Below are 19,406 nucleotides of genomic sequence, written 5' to 3'. Positions count from 1 at the left end.
CATTCAATCGCATTTATTGAGCGCTTACTGGATGCAGAGCACTGGACTAAGCGCTTGGGACGTCCAAGTTGGCAACATCTAGAGACGGTCCCTACCCAACAGTGGGCTCACAGTCTAGGAGACCAGTCAATCAATCGTATTTATTGAGCGCTTACTGTGTGCAGAGCACTGTACTAAGCGCTTGGGAAGTCCAAGTTGGCAACATATAGAGACGGTCCCTACCCAACAGTGGGTTCACAGTCTACAAGATGCCTGTCTAGGGACCGTCTGTATGTGTTGCCGACTTGGACTTCCCAAGCGCTTAGTACAGTGCTCTGCACACAGTAATTGCTCAATAAATACGACAATGAATTAATTAACGTCTGTCTCCCCATCTAGGCTGGGAGCCCACTGTTGGGGAGGGATTGTCTCTCTCTGTTGCAGAACTGTAGTCTCCAAGCACTTAGTCCAGTGCTCTGCACACAGTAAGCGATCAATAAATACGATTGAATGAATGAATGAATGAATGAACGTCTGTCTCCCCATCTAGGCTGGGAGCCCGCTGTTGGGGAGGGATTGTCTCTCTCTGTTGCCGAACTGTACTCTCCGAACGCTTAGTCCAGTGCTCTGCACACAGTAAGCACGTCTGCTGTGTGACCTTGGGCAAATCACTTAACTTCTCCAAGCCTCAGTGACCTCATCCGTAAAATGGGGATTAAGACTGGTAGCCCCACGTGGGACAACCTGATCACCTTGTATCCCCCCAGAGCTTAGAACAGTGCTTTGCACAGAGTAAGAGCTTAACAAATGCCATTATTATTAAGCACTCAATAAATAGGATTCAATGGATGAAAGTCACTGCACCTCTCTGGGCCTCAGTTCCCTCGTCTGGAAAATGGGGTGGGGCGGGGCTGTGTCCATGCCGATTGGCTTCTTACCTCTAGCACTTAACAAATGCAAAGGCAGAGAAGATAATAATGAGTGATATTTGTTAAACACTCACTAAACAAATACTATTATTATTATATAATTACAATAATCTTCTTTTAGCCTTTGTTTTTCTGGGCTGGAGACCTCTGGTCGGCTAATTTGACTTTACCCTGCGCCATTCTGTCCTTCCTAAAATGTGGCAACTTTACTAAACAAAAACCACTATTATTATTATTATTATTTTCTCTTAGCCTTTGTTTTTCTGGGCTGGAGAGCCCTGTTCACCTAATTTGCACTTTACCCTGCACCATCATGTCCTTCCTAAGGTAGGGCAACTAAAACTCGTCAGTGTTTGGAGCACTTACCCATAATTCAGAGTTGCAAAATGAGGCCTTGTTTTTCTATCCTTTCCCTAAATTTGGTTGCTGCCATCATCAACAATGACTCCGAATCATCAACAAAGTCCCCTTCCTGATTGTAAGGAAGGACTCCGACAGCGTGCCTCAGTGGAAAGAGCCCGGGCTTTGGAGTCAGAGGTCATGGGTTCAAATCCCGGCTCCGCCAATTGTCAGCTGGGTGACTTTGGGCAAGTCACGTCACTTCTCTGGGCCTCAGTCTCCTCATCTGTATAATGGGGATTAAGACTGTGAGCCCCCCTGTGGGACAACCTGATTGCCTTGTAACCTCTCCAGTGCTTAGAACAGTGCTCTGCACATAGTAAGCGCTTAATAAATGCCATCATTATTATTATTATCCATACATAGTTGGGATTATCGGTCCCTAAAACCCGTGACTTTGCACGTGCTTACATTCCTTCGTTCACCGGCCCAGCCCCTCAGTGTGCCCTGTTGGGTAGGGACTGTCTACATGTTGCCAACTTGTAGTTCCCAAGCGCTTAGTACAGTGCTCTGCACACAGTAAGTGCTCAATAAATACGATTGATTGATTGATAGTGGAAAGAGCTTGGGCCTGGAAGTTAAATGGACCTCTATTCTAATCCCAGCTCCACCGCACACCCGCTGTTGTGACCTTAAGCAAGTCACTTCACTTCTCTGGGCCCCGGTTACCTCATCTGTAAAATGGGGATCAAAGACTGTGAAGCCCCACGTGGGACAGGGACTTTATCCAACCTGATCAGCTCCTATCTACCCTTCCTTTGCTCTTCCCACCGGCTCCCCGCCCCCACAGCACTTATGCGTATATCTATAATCCTATTTATTTAGATTGATGCCTGTTTACTTGTTTTGATGTGTATAGATCTATAATTCTACTTATTTAACATTGATGCCTGTTTACTTATTTTGATGTCCGTCTCCCCCTTCTAGACTGTAAGCCCGGTGTGGGCAGGGACCGTCTCTCTTTATTGCTGTATTGTACTTTCCGAGCGCTTAGTAGGGTGCTCTGCACGCAGTAAGCGCTCAGTGAATACGATTGAATGAATGACTATCCCAGGTAACACAGTGTCTGGCACATAGCACTTAAATAACATAAAATAATCAATCAATCAATCGTATTTATTGAGCGCTTACTGTGTGCAGAGCACTGTACTAAGCGTTTGGGAAGTCCAAGTTGGCAACATATAGAGACGGTCCCTACCCAACAGTGGGCTCACAGTCTAGAAGGGGGAGACAGAGAACAAAACCAAACATACTAACAAAATAAAATAAATAGAATAGATATGTACAAGTAAAATAGAGTAATAAATATGTACCAACATATATACATATATACAGGTGCTGTGGGGAAGGGAAGGAGGTAAGATGGAGGGGATGGAGAGGGGGACGAGGAAGAGAGGAAGGAAGGGGCTCAGTCTGGGAAGGCCTCCTGGAGGAGGTGAGCTCTCATTAGGGCCTTGAATAAATAATAAAAATGATGGCATTTATCAAGCGCTTACTATGTGCAAAGCACTGTACTAAGTGCTGAAAAGATGAGATTTACTACCAGTCTCTCCCCTTCAGCAGTGCATTTTGAAGACTAAAGAGATTTCACTGCTCATTCAGATCACTTAAAACCTAACGGGATTCTAGCATAGTTCTCTGAGCAGATCCCCTATCCACACTTCACCCTGAAATGGCTATTCACTCCTCTCTTTTCTTTCCTTTGAGCCCATCTTCCATCCATGATAGTTTCCCCTCCAACCCTACAGTAGCTTTAGAAAAAACTAACCTTTTGGGCTGTCTACTGGTTCCCCCCTATCCATATTTATTTACCCCTTTATAGGGGTTCAGAAAAACAGTGAGGTACATCCCCTTACAGAAACCACCTTACCTTTCTCTCAACAGACTGTGTCCCCTTAAGAGCTTAATGACCCTGAACGTAATTATAGATTCTACCAATTTGCCTGGCCTAGAATCGAGATTCCCCAGACCACCCTCTGCTACCCTTCTTATAAATGAGTTACATTAGCAGTTTGCCCATGCCTTGGTTCTGAGATGGCACAACAATGGGTTCTGCAGGCTCAAAACTGGCCCCTCTGTGTTCCTTCTCCTTCAGAGCTTCGGAGTGGACGCCATCTGGGTCTAAGGATTCTCCCTAGTTTGTCAATTTTAACCTAAAACATGTTGTGTGGTCTCCACAATTAGAACCAGTACTTGGGCCTGTTTGCTCAAAAAAAAAAATCCCAATTAGATGGCAATCTCCATCTACTATCCATCTCTCTAATATCTTCTTCAGTAAACGCTGCACGAAATAATTCGTTTCATCGAGTACATCTTTAAGGCTGCCAATGCCAAGAACGCCAAGCTAGCTTTCTGCTTTCGGAACACTTGAATCACCTCTTCAAACTCCCTTTTGGCCTATTTAATTTCCCATTTGTCCTCGTCCCGTCGCTCTTTTTAGGCTTCCCTGCTAGAAGACCTTTTTTTTAAAGACTGCTTCCTCCCTCTGATGAACTTTAACTCTTCCGGTTAATCCTGCAGAGTTTCTGTTTGGTCACCTGGCCCTTTGTTCTGTAGAACATGCTTTACTTGGGGCAGCCTCCGGATTTTTAGTAGGTCAGTTTTTTTTAAGGCCATTCTTTTCAGCTTTTTTCTCCGGCCTACCCGTTTTTCACCGCGACCTTCTCCGCCGGGGGCTTCCAGTCCTGTCCTGTGAGGCTGGGTAGATAGGGGAGAGCAAGAATACGGCCTAGCTGGAGACCGTTTAAGCCTGATTTATTCAAGCTTCAAAGCCGAAATAAAGAATCGAGGCAATAATCGGTGCTGACTTCTGCTCTGGCTGGACAATTTCGCTCTCTGTCGGCTTTCGTTTTGGGACCCCGGCCTTAACCATCAGCCCTTTTTAAATGAACAATTCCATCAGCCCCCTATCTGGGCACCTTGGTCCATCCCGCCTCTCCAGAGCCCAGGCCCCAGGGTGAGATGAATAATAGTAATAATAATGGCATTTGTTAAGCGCTTACTATGTGAAAAGCGCTGTTCTAAGCGCTGGGGGGATATAAGGTGATCAGGTTGTCCCACGTGGGGCTCACAGTCTTAATCCCCATTCTACAGGAGGTAACAAGCCCAGAGAAGTGAAGTGACTTGCCCCAAGTCACCCAGCTGACGATTGGCGGAGCCGGGATAACCACCAGCTCTTTTTAAATGAACAATTTCATCAGCCCCCAATCCGGGCACCTTGGTCCATCCCGCCTCTCCAGAGCCCAGGCTCCAGGGTGAGATGAATAATAGTAATAATAATGATGGCATTTGTTACGTGCTTACTACGTGCAAAGCGCTGTTCTAAGCGCTGGGGGGATATAAGGTGATCAGGTTGTCCCACGTGGGGCTCACAGTCTTAATCCCCATTTTACAGATGAGGTAACAAGCCCAGAGAAGTGAAGTGACTTGCCCAAAGTCACCCAGCTGACAGTTGGCGGAGCCGGGATTAGAACCCATGACCTCTGACTCCCAAGCCCGGGCTCTTTCCACTGAGCCACGCTGCTTCTCTGTGTGAAGTGTGAGAGGGGAGGATCCAGTCAGGCAGTTGGGGTGGCACAGATTCGCCCCGACCCCGGACGGGTGGGATGGGCAGCCAAGAGGCACATCACACCAAGAACCCCCAAATTCTCACCCGGCTCCCCGGGAACGGGATGGGCAGCACGGGGAGCCAGCTGGCCAAACAAGCTCTCCCAGTTTGTCTTTTTAAATGCTATCTGTTAAGCGCTCACTATGTGCCGAGCACTTTTCGAAGCTCTGGAGTAGATACAAGATAATTGGGTTAGACACAGTCCCCGTCCCACACGGGGCTCACAGTCTCAATCCCCGTTATACCGATGAAGTATCTGAGGCCCGGAGGAGCGAAGTGACTTGTCCAAGGTCACGGCGGCAGCCTGGTGATGGAGCTGGGATGAGAATCCAGGTCTTTCTGATTCCCAGGCCCGGGCTCACGCTGCTTTTAGGCTTTCATTTTCAAAGCTGACCCAATTGACGGGGAAAACCGCCACCACGCTTGCCGGATAAGATCTAAAAACGTTCAGTGCACAATCCATTCACCGCTCCACACAAGTAAGGATGGTTCCTCGCTGGCCGATACCACATACGGGGCCTCTTGGTGCCTTGATCTTCGTGAAGCTTCGGCTCAAGGAAAGTTACCTCTTCCAATTAATGCCCCGCTCCCCAGCTGGTCTGTCCGCTGTAGGAATCTCCCCCGAAAAAGGGAAAAATCTCCGAGCACTTGAGAGATTCGAGAAACCATAAAACAGAGGACCACTTTACAGCTAAGAGGAGCGTACCCCTGCCCAAATTATTATTATTACTGTACTTGCTAAGCGCTCACTATGCGTCCACCACTGTTCTCAGCCCTGGGGTAGATATAAGTTAACCGGGTCAGACGCAGTCCCTGTCCCATATGAGGGTCACAGTCTAAGGAGGGAGAACAGGCATATGAATCCCCGTTTTACAGATGAGGAAGCCGAGGCACAGGGTTAAGTGCCTCACCCAGCGGAGGAGCGGCGGAGCCAGGATTGGAACCCAGGTCCTCTGATTCCCAGGCCCGTGTTCTTTCCACCAGGCCACGCTGCTGCTCATGGACCAGCGATGAAGAGTCGGGGAAAAAAGCGGGAGGGCGGGTGCTTTGATGATCCCAATCACCAAGCCCTGGGAATCCAAACCCTCTGCTGTCTTTTCCCTCTCCGGGCTGGCTTTCCCGGGGGGGGGTGGGGGGACAACTTGGGAGACACTGTTCTCTCTGCAGCAGTGAGAACGAGATAGGAGAGAAAACCAAGTCACGGTAAGCAGAGTAAGCCCATATCTGTTACCCAGAAGGCTGACTCAGAGGCTCAAACCACTCATGTCTGGTATCTTGTCACACCCTCCCTAGTATAAACAGCCTTGGAACCCTACCAACTCTGTTATTTTGTACGCTTCCAAGCGTTTAGTACACTGCTCCGCACTCAGTAAGCGCACAATAAATACAACTGAAATTTTCCTGTTTCCCCTTGCTCTCCTCTTTCTCTCCCACCCAGAAGTCGGGTCATCCAAACACCCCCTGGGCCCCGAGTCTGCATCTCCCTGGGGGTGGGTCTAGACTCTAAGCTCATTGTGGGCAGGGAATGAGTCTCTTATATTATTATGTTGTATTCTCCCAAGCACTTGGGACAGTGCTCTGCACACAGTATACGCTCAATAAATACAACTAACTCTGAGAAGCAGTGTGGCCTGCTAGATAGAGCCCGGGCCTGCAGTCAGAAGGACCTGGGTTCTAATCCTGGCCCCACCACTTGCCTGTTGAGTGACCTTAGGTAAGTCACTTAATTTCTCTGCACATAGTAAGCGCTCAATAAATACAATTGATTGATTGATTCTCTGTGCCTCAGTTCCCTCATTTGTAGAATGGGGATTAAGACTGTGTGCCCATGTGGGACAGGGACCGTGTCCAACCTGATTAGCTTGTATTTACCCCAGAGATTAGTACATGCCTGGCGCAAAGTGTTTAAGAAATATCATAAAAAACCCCGCTGGGCTGACAGAGGAACAGCCAGGGTCCAAATATCAAAGGCTTGGCGATTTCATTTCTCCACAAATAAGTCCCAATTCCACGTCAACTTTGAAACCACAAACCTGGAGGTAGCTACCCGAGTCCAGATTCAGGACTCCGGGGCGGGCCTGGACCCAGAAAGGCTCTAGCCGTGTATCCTGGATTTCTGTGGGAAGGAAAAATACGCCCATCGCCCCAAATCGGATCCATCCCAGCTTTTGCCAAACTACCCTCTCCCTGCAGTTCCCCCCCTCGTGACTTCTGCCGCCTCGAAACCGACAGGAACCTTTCAGGGCAGCGGATTACAGCAGTTTCCGGGGCAATTTAATACACTCATTTTCGTTATTACGCCAAACACGCTCACACAGTCCGACCCGCGTCCAGACGCCCATTTCATCGGCGGGGAGCAAGCGTCCGGGACCGAGGTGACGGAGACGGGAAATCCGTCCCCACCTAGCAGAGGCGGGCGAGGCCAACCTCATCCGGGCGGGCCACCCTGTGTCCCACCTGGAGAAACCGAGGCCGCGAAGGAGACGCGAGAACGGCCTTCGGTCACGTGGCTCTCGCTATCCGGAGGAACTCCGAGAGGGAGGGAAGGCCGCTCGGTGGTTGAGATTCCCGAGGAAGGGCCGGAGGAGGCCGAGGACCCGACGTCGGGAGCCCCTCACTCCCGGAAGCCCCTCAGCGTCACGGGGGCCTGAAACCAGACGTAGTCGTCCCAGGCCCGGTCTGGGCCGGCCGCCCCCTCGGAGGACAGCGTCAGAGTCAGCTTGTGGCCCCGGGTGGGCACGCGGTAGTTGAGCTTGGGGCAGAGCCAATCCTCCCCGCACTCTCGGTGCCCCTGGGCCATGACGACGGTGCTCATGGCGGGCGCGGCCTGCAGCTCGCTGAAGGCGTCGGCCAGGAAGAGGGCCCGGAAGAGGCGGCGCAGGCAGGCCGGGGTGCTCAGGCTGCCCTCCCGGCCGCCCCAGCTCAGCCGGGCCAGGTCCAGCTCGTAGAACTCCTTGGGATTCAGGGCGCTGCCCCCCAGCAGGATGAGCACCCGGGGCACCGGCGTCCGGGAAAAGAACCTCTCCAGGTGGCTCATGAGTCCCTCCAGTTCGGCCAGGGCCTGCTGGCACTTCCTGCTGCTCGGCTCTGTGGCGGCCCGGGCTTTCCGCCGCGCCACATCTTCCGCCTGCGGGGAAGCAGCCAGACCTGTCTCTGAAGGGCCGGGGGGGGGGAGGGCGGACGGATGACGCCCACCCCCCCGCCCCTCCCGCTTGTTTTCCTGCAATAGCTACCTGTCCCTGCTTTCTCCCCGTCAAATCATTCATTCAATCGTATTTATCATCATCATAATCAATCGTATTTATCGAGCGCTTACTGTGCGCAGAGCACCGGACTAAGCGCTTGGGAAGTCCAAGTTGGCAACATATAGAGACGGTCCCTACCCAACAGTGGGCTCACAGTCTAGAGAAAAAAAATCGGACTCCTTCGAGCCAGAATCGAACCAGCGACCTAAGGATGCCTAAGTATAAACCACTACAGTCCTCCGCTCTACCGGCTGAGCTATCGAAATCGATCCCACAGCCAAAACAGTCTCCCTCGGAGACCGTCTAGGCAGATCTCCTCCCTCCCCCCCGATCATCCCAGGGGGGCACCCCTTAGTAGAGGTTTATATTAAACTGTTGACCACCACACCCTGGGACTCCTTCCTCTTATTTTTAATGGTATGTGTTAAACGCTTACTCTGTGCCAGGCACCATACTGAGCCCTGGGGTAGATACGAGCTAATCACACGGCGTACGAGCGGGGAGCTGGGATGAGAACCCACGTCCTTCTGACTTCAAGGCCTGTGGTCTATCCACTAGACCACGCTGCTTCTCTCGTTTCACCCCAGCCCACGCGCTCGGCTACGGCCTGGTGACCCTGCTGCTTGGGCGCTTACTGTGTGCAGAGCACTGTACTAAGAGCGTGGAAGAGCACGATATAAATACAACAGAGTTGGTAGATGTTCCCTAGAGCTTACAGTCTAGAGGGGGAGACAGACATTAATATACATAAATTAGGCATACGGACTTAATATACATAAATTAGGCATACCTAATTTAATATACATAAATTAGGCATAAGTGCTGTGGGGCTGAGGGAGGGGTGAATAAAGGCAGCGAACCAGGGCCACACAAAAGGGAGTGGGAGAAGATAATAATAATAATAATATTGGTATTTGTTAAGCGCTTACTATGTTCTAAGCGCTGGGGTAGATGCAAGGTAATCAAATTGTCCCACATGGGGCTTACAGTCTTCAGCCCCATTTTACAGAGGAGGGAACTGAGGCCCAGAGAAGTGAAGCGACATGCCCAAGGTCACACGGCAGACATGTGGTGGAGCCGGGATTTGAACCCATGCCCTCCGACTCCAAAGCCCGTGCTCTTTCCACTGAGCCACGCTGCTCTACCCATTAGGCCGCGCTGCTTCTCAGGATGATGAAATGAAGATGAAATGGGGGCTTAGGGAAGGCCTGTTTGAGTGCACTCTCCCAAGCGCTCAGTACAGTACTCTGTCCACAGTAAGCACTCAATCAATACAGTTGATTGAAAGGGTTCTGGGAGGAGATGTGCCTTCAATCAGGCTTTGAAGGTGGGGAGAGTAATCGTCCGTGGAAGGAGGCCGTGCCGGGACGCGGGCGGCGTCTTACCTGAGGAGGGGGCTTGCGGTAAAAGAGGGCGAGCTGCTCGTAGGGCAGGGGCAGCTGCTGCCGCTGGTACATGATATGCTTCAGGAGCTCGCAGACAAAGCGGCAGCAGCCTTCCCGGCTGACGGGGCCCGGGAACACCACCGGCACCATGGAATCCCCCGGGCTGGGGCGCTCGGCGGTCCTCACGGACTCCTTGGCCGAGGGGGCCCGAGGAGGCTTCGTCCCGGGAGAGCTGAGCAGCTCTTCCTCCTCCTCGCGCAGGGGGGCTGAGGGAAGGAAGGAAAGGGGGGGGTCACATTTGCCGTTACAGCCACCGATACGTTCTGCACCCATTCTTCCTCAATGGTATTTACTGAGCACCTCCTGGGTGCACAGCATTCATTCATTCAATCGTATTTATTGAGCGCCTACTGTGTGCAGAGCACTATACTAAGTGCTTGGGAAGTCCAAGTTGGCAACACATAGAGACGGTCCCTACCCACCAACGGGCTCACGGTCTTGAAGCACTGTACTGTACTAAGCGCTTGGGAGGGTGTGATAGAACAGAGTTGGGAGGCACACAGTCCTCCCCAGATCCCTGCACGTGGTAACCGCTCAATAAATGCGATTGAATGAATAATAATGTTGGCATTTGTTAAGCGCTTACTATGTGCAAAGCACTGTTCTAAGCGCTTGGGGGGGCTACAAAGTGATCAGGTTGTCCCACATGGGGCTCACAGTCTTAATCCCCATTTTACAGATGAGGTAACTGAGAGTTAGAGAAGTGAAGTGACTTGCCCAAGGTCACACAGCAGACATATGGCAAAGCCGGGATTCGAACCCATGACCTCTGACTCCAAAGCCTGGGCTCTTTCCACTGAGCCATGCTGCTTCTCATAATGAGAAGCGTAATGAGAATGAATGAATCCTTCCCCGAGCTCTAGGAGGAGAGTGTCCAGCCTCTTCTCCCCCACCCAACACCAAATCATCCTTGGGAGAGGGGGGGGGGTGGCCTAGTGGATAGAGCACCGGCCTGGGAACCAGAAGGATCTGGGTTCCAATCCCGACCCCGCCACTTGTCTGCTGGCTGAACTCGGGCAAGTCACTTTGCTTCCCTGGGCCTCAGTTCCCTCATCTGTAAAATGGGGGTTAATATTGTGAGCCCCATCTGGGACAGGGACTGTCTCCAACCTGACTGGTTTATATCCACCCAAGCGCTTAGTACTGCGCCTGGCATATAATAAGCGCTTAGTAAATACCATTAAAGAAATGCAAGGAGAAGGAAATGCAAGAGAAGCAGCGTGGCTCAGTGGAAAGAGCCCAGGCTTTGGAGTCAGAGGTCATGGGTTCAGATCCTGGCTCTGCCAATTGTTAGCTGGGTGACCTTGGGCAAGTCACTTCACTGGGCCTCAGTTACCTCATCTGTCATTCATCCATTCATTCAATCGTATTTATTGAGCGCTTACTGTGTGCAGAGCACTATACTAAGCACTTGGGAAGGCCAAGTTGGCAAAATATGGAGACGGGCTGTCAAATGGGGATAAAGACTGTAAGCCCCCCGTGGGACAACCTGATCACCTTGTAACCTCCCCAGCGCTTAGAACAGTGCTTTGCACAGAGTAAGCCCTTCATAAATTCATTCATTCATTCAATCAATCAATCGTATTTATTGAGCGCTTCCTGTGTGCAGAGCACTGGACTAAGCGCTTGGGAAGTACAAGTTGGCAACATATAGAGACGGGCTGTCAAATAGGGATAAAGACTGTGAGCCCCCTGTGGGACAACCTGATCACCTTGTAACCTCCCCGGTGTTTAGAACAGTGCTTTGCACAGAGTAAGCACTTCATAAATTCATTCATTCATTCAATCGTATTTATTGAGTGCTTACTGTGTGCAGAGCACTGGACTAAGCGCTTGGGAAGTCCAAGTTGGCAACATACAGAGACGGTCCCTACCCAACAGTGGGCGAGGGGGAGAGGAAGGAAGGGGCTCAGTGTGGGAAGGCCTCCTGGAGGAGGTGAGCTCTCAGTAGGGCCTTGAAGGGAGGAAGACAGCTAGCTTGGTGGATGGGCAGAGGGAACAAAACCAAACATATTAACAGAATAAAATAAATAGAATAGATATGTACAAGTAAAATAAATAGAGTAATAACTATGCACAAACATATATACATATATACAGGTGCTGTGGGGAAGGGAAGGAGGTAAGACGGGGGGGATGGAGAGGGGGATGAGGGGGAGAACCTGATCACCTTCTCTCCCCCACCCCAGCGCTTAGAACGGTGCTCGGCACATAGTAAGTGCTTAACAAATGCCATTATTATTATTATTCTCCGTGCCTCAGGTCCCTTATCTGTCAAACGGGGATGAAGGCTGGGAGCCCCATGTGGGCCAACCTGATGCTATCATGATTATTATTAACAAAATAAACAGAAGAGAAGCAGCGTGGCTCAGTGGAAAGAGCCCGGGCTTTGGAGTCAGAGGCCAGGGGTTCGAATCCCGGCTCCGCCACAAGTCTGCTGTGTGACCTTGGGCAAATCACTTCACTTCTCTGAACCTCAGTTCCCTCATCTGTAAAAATGGGGATTAAGACTGTGAGCCCCCCGTGGGACAACTTGATCACATTGTATCCCCCCCCCCCAGCGCTTAGAACAGTGCTTTGCACATAGTAAGCGCTTAACAAATGCCATAAAAAAAGAAGAGTAAATATGTCCAAGCGCTCAGTACAGTTCCCCCTTTTGGACTGTGAGCCCACTGTTGGGTAGGGGCTGTCTCCAAATGTTGCCAACTTGGACTTCCCAAGCGCTTAGCCCAGTGCTCTGCACATAGTAATGGTGGCTCAGTGGCAAGAGCCCGGGCTTTGGAGTCAGAGGTCACGGGTTCGAATCCCGGCTCCGCCTTGTGTCTGCTGTGTGACCTTGGGCAAGTCACTTGACTTCTCTGGGCCTCAGTTCCCTCATCTGTAAAATGGGGATAAAGACTGTGAGCCCCATGTGGGACAACTTGATCACCTTGTATCCCCCCCCCAGCGCTTAGAACAGTGCTCTGCACGTAGTAAGCGCTTAATAAATGCCATAATTATGATTATTATTATAGTAAGCGCTCAATAAATACGATTGATGATGATGATGATGATACAGTGCTGGTGGGACTGAATGAAAGGGGGGAGGGAAGAGGGGTGGGGGTCCTCAGGGGGGCAATCACCGTGCTGCAGGCCCAGCTCCTCCATGGCGGCCCCTTCGTCCCGCCGCCTTCTTCTTCGAATGGGCCTCCCCGCGGGGCAGCATGGGAAATCACCACTTCCGCTTCCGGTCGGGCCGCCATCTTTGTGCGGGGCAGCCCCGCCTCAGCCAGGCCTTGGGGCTTGAGGGGCGTCGACTGAGGGCCCAGTCCTGTGCTAAACGCTTGGTGGAGGGGGGGGGGGTACACGACAACATTCTTTCATTCAATGACTGCATAATTTATAAATAAATAAATTCATTCATTCAGTGGTATTTAGTGAGCGCTCACTGTGTGCAGAGCACTGGGCTAAGCGTCCAAGTTGGCAACCCATAGCGACGGTCCCTACCCAACAATCAATCCATCAGTCGTATTTATTGAGCGCTTACTGTGTGCAGAGCACTGTACTGAGCTCTTGGGAAGTCCAAGTTGGCAACATATAGAGACAGTCAGAGTAAATATGTCCAAGCGCTCAGTACAGCTCCCCCTTTTAGACTGGGAGCCCACTGTTGGGTAGGGACTGTCTCTAGATGTTGCCAATCTGTACTTCCCAAGCGCTTAGTACAGTGCTCTGCACACAGTAAGCGCTCAATAAATACGATTGAATGAATGGATTTATTGAGCGCTTACTGTGTGCAGAGCACTGGACTAAGCGCTTGGGAAGTCCAAGTTGGCAACAGATAGAGACGGTCCCTACCCGACGGCGGGCTCACAGTCACAGTCTACCTCCCTGTCTTACCTCCTTTTCTTCCCCAAAGCACCTGTATACATGTATATGTGTTTGTATGGATTTATTACTCTATTTATTTTGCTTGTACATATTCTATTTATTTTATTTTGTTAATATGTTTTGTTTTGTTCTCTGTCTCCCCCTTCTAGACTGTGAGCCCACTGTTGGGTAGGGACCGTCTCTATTTGCTGCCAACTTGGACTTCCCAAGCGCTTAGTCCAGTGCGCTGCACACAGGAAGCGCTCAATAAATACGACTGAATGAATGAATGAATGAAATGAATGAATAAAAGGGGCAGACTAAGAAACAAAACATGTAGACGGATGTCAAAATAGAACAAGTAGAATCAAAGCTATACGCACCACTTGTCTGCTGTGTGACCTTGGGCAAATCGCTTGACTTCTCTAGGCCTCAGTTCCCTCATCTGGAAAATGGGGATGAAGACTGATTACTGATTACAACCTGATTACCTTGTATCTCCCCCAGTACTTAGGACAGTGCTTGGCACATACTGCTTAACAAATACTAAAATTATTATTAAATAGAATGAGGGAATATTGAGCAATTACCATGTGCAGAGCACTGGACTAAGCGCTTGGAAAGGCCAACTGGGCAACAGATAGAGACACTCCTTACCCAACAACAGGCTCACAGGCTAGAAGAGTTGGCAGACACGTTCGCTGCCCACAACGACGACAGTGATGACGATGATGGCATTTGTTAAGCGCTTACTATGTGCCAAGCACTGTTCTCAGCGCTGGTGACGCTGAGCCATCCGCCCTGCCTGTTTATTTGTTTCGATGCCCGTCTTCCTCCTCCTAGACTGTGAGCCTGTTGTGAGCTGGGATTGTCCCTGTTGCTGAATTGTACTTTCCAAGCGCTTAGTACAGTGCTCTGCACACAGTAAGCACTCAATAAACACGATTAATGAATGAATACGTGAAAATTGTTCACACACCCATCACTCACCCCCTCCTCAGGGGGCTCACACTTCCTGTCCCCTTATTGGCCTTCGGTTCCTAGGCCTCTGTACTAAAACTCCTTCTTTAAATCTGAAACTTACCCTGTGCCTCAGTTTCCTCATCTGGAAAATGGGGATGAAGACTGTGAGCCCCACGTGGGACAACCTGATTACCTTGTATCTTCCCCAGCGCTTACAGCAGTGCTTGGCACATAGTAAGCGCTTAATAAATACCATTAAAAAAACAAATACCAATAATAATAATAATACCCTACTGAAAGCTCACATCCGGGAGGCCTTCCCAGATTAGGCCTCTCCTTGTCCTCTGCTCCTCCTCCCCTTCCCAACGCCCCGACTCTCTCCCTCTGCTCTACCCCCCTCCCTGCCCCAAAGCACTTGTGTACGTATGTACATATTTATTATTCTATTTCTTTTATTAATGGTATGTATATTTCTATAATTCTATTTATTCATATTGATGCTATTGATGGATGTTTACTTGTGACCATTTTGCTTTGTTGTCTGTCTCCCACCATCTAGACTGTGAGCCCACTGTTGGGTAGGGATTGTCTCTGTTGCTGAATTGTACTTTCCAAGCGCTTAGTGCAGTGCTCTACACATAGTAAGCGCTCAATAAATATGATTGAATGAATGCTGTCTTCTTCCAAGCGCCCGACACAGCACTACGCAGAATGTATAAGCTCTTGATAAATACCAATGATTGGTTGAAACCTATCTGTTTTTATGGTATTTGTTAAGTGCTTACTGTGTGCCTGGCACTGTGCTAAGCACTGGGGTAGATACAAAACGATCAGCTTGGACACAACCGTGCCCGACACAGGGCTCAAAGTCTTAAATCCCCGTTTTACAGATAAGGGAACTGAGGCACAGAGAAGTGAAGTGCCCAAGATCAACCGGCAGACAAGTGGAGGAACCGGAATTCGAACCCAGGCCCATACTCTATCCAATCAATCAGTCGTATTTATTGAGCGCTTACTGTGTGCAGAGCGCTGTACTAAGCGCTTGGGAAGGACAAGTTGGCAACATATAGAGACTGCTTCTCAATTTCTTATCTTCACTTTCCTTGCCCGGATTCCACCCCTGGCACCTGACCTCACCCCTTGGGGCTGCCCACTCACACTGTGAGTTCATTATGAGAAGCAGCTGCGGCTTAGTGGAAAGATCATGGGCTTTGGAGCCAGAGGTCATGGGTTCGAATCCCAGCTCTGCCACTTAGCTGTGTGACTTTGGGCAAGTCACTTCACTTCTCTGGGCCTCAGTTCCCTCATCTGTAAAATGGGGACTAAGACTGTGAGCCCCACGTGGGACAACCTGATCACCTTGGATCTTCCCCAGCGCTTAGAACAGTGCTTTGCACATAGTAAGCACTTAACAAATACCATTATTATTATTATGGGCAGGGAATGTGCCTGCTGCTATATTGGACTCTCCCAAGCGCTCAGTACAGTGCTTTGCACACAGTAAGCGCTCAATAAATACGACTGAATGAATGAATACTGGCATCTCTTCAGGGACCTAACCCGATCAGGGTCTCTGGGGGCAGTTGGAGTAGTTTTAATCCGCATTCCCACTGGGCAATAATCCCACAGGGAGCAGGGAAGAGTGGTGCACGTCGGAGAGCGGTGTGCCGGGTTGGAGGATGGAATGAGTAATGTTATCGGGACAGGGCAGCTGTGAGGCCGTTATCAGGCCAGTGCACACTTGGGGGTGGGCTGGTTTGGGGGAGCAGGGGCCTTGTTTGGACGCCCTTAAGAAGTACACCTGCCACGGCCCTGAGAGCCCTTCCCACATGAGCTGTTGATGCTGAAACTCTTAATGTCCAGCGTTTCTTTTTTTTTTGGCTTTGCAAATCTTGGACGGCTATCTCGCCCCGGGTTGGGGCCAAAAGGCCGATCGATGTAACGGCCCAGAGTCTTCGTCCGGAGCCCGACTTCAGCTATGGCCTCCCAGGCTCCTTCAGAACCCCAGAGAGGCGAGCCCGAGGTAAGCTGTCATCGCCCAATGGGGGATACAAACGTGGATGCGGAGTGGTGGCCGAATAAAAATAATAACGATAGTGACGGCATTTGTAAAGCACCGTTCTAAGCGCCGGGGAGGTAACAAGGTGATCAGGTTGTCCCCCAGGGTGCTCACAGTCTCAATTCCCATTTTACAGATGGGGGAACTGAGGCCCAGAGAAGTTAAGTGACTTGCCCGAAGTCACACACGGTGCCCATCATCATCATCATCATCATCATCAATCGTATTTATTGAGCGCTTACTATGTGCAGGGCACCGTACTAAGTGCTTGGGAAGTACAAATTGGCAACATCTAGAGACAGTCCCTACCCAACAGTGGGCTCACAGTCTAAAAGGGGGAGACAGAGAACAAAACCAAAGATACTAACAAAATAAAATAAATAGAATAGATATGGACAAATAAATTAAATAAATAAATAAATAGAGTTGGGGGTAAAGTGATTGGCCCTGACTCGGGGCCGAAGTGAGTCAACTGCCGAGCTGGGAATAGAACCCAGGCGTCCCGACTCTTAAATCGACGCATTAGCTACTATCAATCAATCAATCAATCGTATTTATTGAGCGCTTACTGTGTGCAGAGCGCTGTACTGAGCGCTTGGGAAGTACAAGATGGCAACATCTAGAGACAGTCCCTACCCAACAGTGGGCTCACAGTCTAAAAGGGGGAGACAGAGAACGAAACCAAACATACTAACAAAATAAAATAAATAGAATAGATATGTACTAGATCGGCCCCCCTCAAGTGGTGTGCTTACCTTCGGTGCAGGCCTGAAGGGAAAATACAAACCTGTAATAGGGAGCCAAAAAAAAAAAAAAAAAGAAAAAAGGGCAGGACTGACACGGTGCCAAACTTCTCTTTCTTTCTATTTTTGGTCTCTTCCCTCCAGCGGACCGCCCTGCCTTAAGAGAGGCAGCGTGGCTCAGTGGAAAGAGCCCGGGTTTGGGAGTCAGAGGTCGTGGGTTCTAGTCATTCATTCAGTCAGTCATTCAATCGTACTTATTGAGCGCTTACTGTGTGCAGAGCACTGGACTAAGTGCTTGGGAAGTCCAAGTCGGCAACATCTAGAGACGGTCTCTACCCAACAGTGGGCTCACAGTCTAGAAGGGGGGGACAGAGAACAAAAGCAGTGCTCTGCACACAGTAAGTGCTCAATAAATACGATTGAATGAATGAATGAATCCCCCCGCCTTACCTCCTTCCCCTTCCCACACACTGCACCTGTATATATGTATATATGTTTGTACAGATTTATTACTCTATTTTACTTGTACATATTTATTCTATTTATTTTATTTTGTTAATATGTTTTGTTTTGTTGCCTGTCTCCCCCTTCTAGACTGTGAGCCCGCTGTTGGGTAGGAACCAAATCTATATGTTGCAAACTTGGACTTCCCAAGCGCTTAGTACAGTGCTCTGCACACAGTAAGCGCTCAATACGATTGAATGAATGAATGAACAAAACAAAACATATTAACAAAATAAAATAAATAGAATAAATATGTACAAATAAAATAGAGTAATAAATACATACAAACTTTATTTTATATATTATGTATATATTAGAGTAATAAATACATACAAACATATATACAGGTGCTGTGGGGAGGGGAAGGAGGTAAGGCGGGGGGGATGGAGAGGGGGAGGAGGGGGAGAGGAAGGAGGTTCTAATCCCGCCTCCGCCACTTGTCAGCTGTGTGACTTGGGGCGAGTCACTTCTCTGTGCCTCAGTGACCTCATCTGGAAAATGGGGGTCAAGACCGTGAGCCCCAAGTGGGACAACCTGATCACCCTGTATCTATCCCAGCGCTCAGAACAGTGCCTGGCGCATAGTAAGCGCTTAACAAATACCATCATTACTATTACCGATGCAACCGGGGTCTCGGCTCCGCCCGGCCTTTGAAAACAAACCTCAGAGGCCGGCCTCATTGGCTTCGTTTCCAAACCCAAGAATGGGTGAATAAACTACCTGCGGCTGCTGGGGCTGGCAGTCTTCGTTAGCCCTGGTGAGGTTTATGGGCCTGGTGGCTCGTGTCGCTTGGCCTCGGTGCCTCCGGCGTCTGAAAACCAGCCGATCGTGCCCTGGGTGGATAATGAGGCAGCAGGAGTGACATCGTCCTCACAATAGCCATCATAATTAGGGCCCCCGCCCGCCCTCATTCCGGCTCCTGACTCACTCCAAGGACACGCGGCCTAAAAGGCCCACAGGCCCGGCTTGGAATAGTTGCCAAGGGGCGGCGGGCAGTATTCCGGGCCATCCGGGATGAGCATGTCCGAGGGCCCGGCGGTTGGATCCCAGGAGCCTTGGTTCCCGGGGCTGGGCCTCGTTGGGGTTTGCGCTGCAGGATCATCATCATCATCATCATCATCAATCGCGGGATGTCTGGATCCATCGTTATAATAATAACGATGGTATTTGTTGAGCGCTTACCATGTGCAAAGCACTGTTCTAAGCGCTAGATTCAAGAGAGGCCCTTGTTCCCCACGGGCATCCCTGTAGGGGATGGCCACGACCCCCTGGGGCCGAGATCCCGCCGTTGGGTAGGGACCGTCTCTATATAATAATAATAATGACGGCATTTATTAAGCGCTTACTATGTGCCAAGCACTGTTCTAAGCGCTGGGGAGGTTACAAGGTGATCTGGTTGTCCCACAGGGGGCTCACAGTCTTAATCCCCATTTTACAGATGAGGGAACTGAGGCCCAAAGAAGTGAAGGGACTTGCCCGAAGTCACACAGCTGACAATTGGCGGAGCTGGGATTTGAACCCGTGAACTCTGACCCCAAAGCCCGGGCTCTTTCCATTGAGCCATGCTGCTTCTACAGGCTTCTATATGTTGCCAACTTGGACTTCTCAAGCGCTTAGTACAGTGCTCTGCACACAGTAAGCGCTCAATAAATACGATTGAATGAATGAATAGTAAGCTCTTAATAAA

General features: G+C 50.0%; 1 protein-coding gene and 1 non-coding gene across 2 annotated transcripts; both read right to left on the bottom strand.

The window, feature by feature from the left end:
* Window positions 1–7,162: 7,162 nt before the first annotated feature.
* Window positions 7,163–18,741, bottom strand: LOC119940641 (MAD2L1 binding protein). Its single transcript, XM_038760860.1, has 7 exons — window positions 18,677–18,741; window positions 18,440–18,530; window positions 17,228–17,240; window positions 16,243–16,407; window positions 12,727–12,926; window positions 9,545–9,805; window positions 7,163–8,041 (listed from the first exon to the last, which is right to left on the bottom strand). The coding sequence occupies exons 1-7, from the start codon at window positions 18,739–18,741 to the stop codon at window positions 7,529–7,531; spliced, it is 1,308 nt and encodes a 435-aa protein (XP_038616788.1). The 3' UTR covers window positions 7,163–7,528.
* TRNAY-GUA lies at window positions 8,337–8,425 on the bottom strand. Its single transcript is given in 2 exon segments — window positions 8,337–8,372; window positions 8,389–8,425. It is a non-coding gene; the product is annotated as a tRNA-Tyr (tRNA).
* Window positions 18,742–19,406: the final 665 nt, after the last annotated feature.

The sequence above is a fragment of the Tachyglossus aculeatus genome, chromosome 19 (genome assembly GCF_015852505.1).
Source record: "Tachyglossus aculeatus isolate mTacAcu1 chromosome 19, mTacAcu1.pri, whole genome shotgun sequence".
In the NCBI taxonomy this organism is placed as follows: domain Eukaryota; kingdom Metazoa; phylum Chordata; class Mammalia; order Monotremata; family Tachyglossidae; genus Tachyglossus; species Tachyglossus aculeatus.
The sequence above is the reverse complement of the archived record's forward strand: the minus strand, read 5'-3'. Positions and strand labels throughout refer to the sequence as shown.

What these genes read in the sequence shown, in the direction of transcription:
- LOC119940641 (XM_038760860.1), bottom strand. Translation starts at nt 18,741, where the DNA reads ATGCTCATCCCGGATGGCCCGGAATACTGCCCGCCGCCCCTTGGCAAC. An exon ending in AACTATTCCAAGCCGGGCCT is followed by an intron (nt 18,531 to 18,676) that starts GTGGGCCTTTTA and finishes GCTGGTTTTCAG; the next exon opens with ACGCCGGAGGCACCGAGGCC. An exon ending in TTTCAGCATCAACAGCTCAT is followed by an intron (nt 12,927 to 16,242) that starts GTGGGAAGGGCT and finishes CCCTCCACCAAG; the next exon opens with CGTTTAGCACAGGACTGGGC.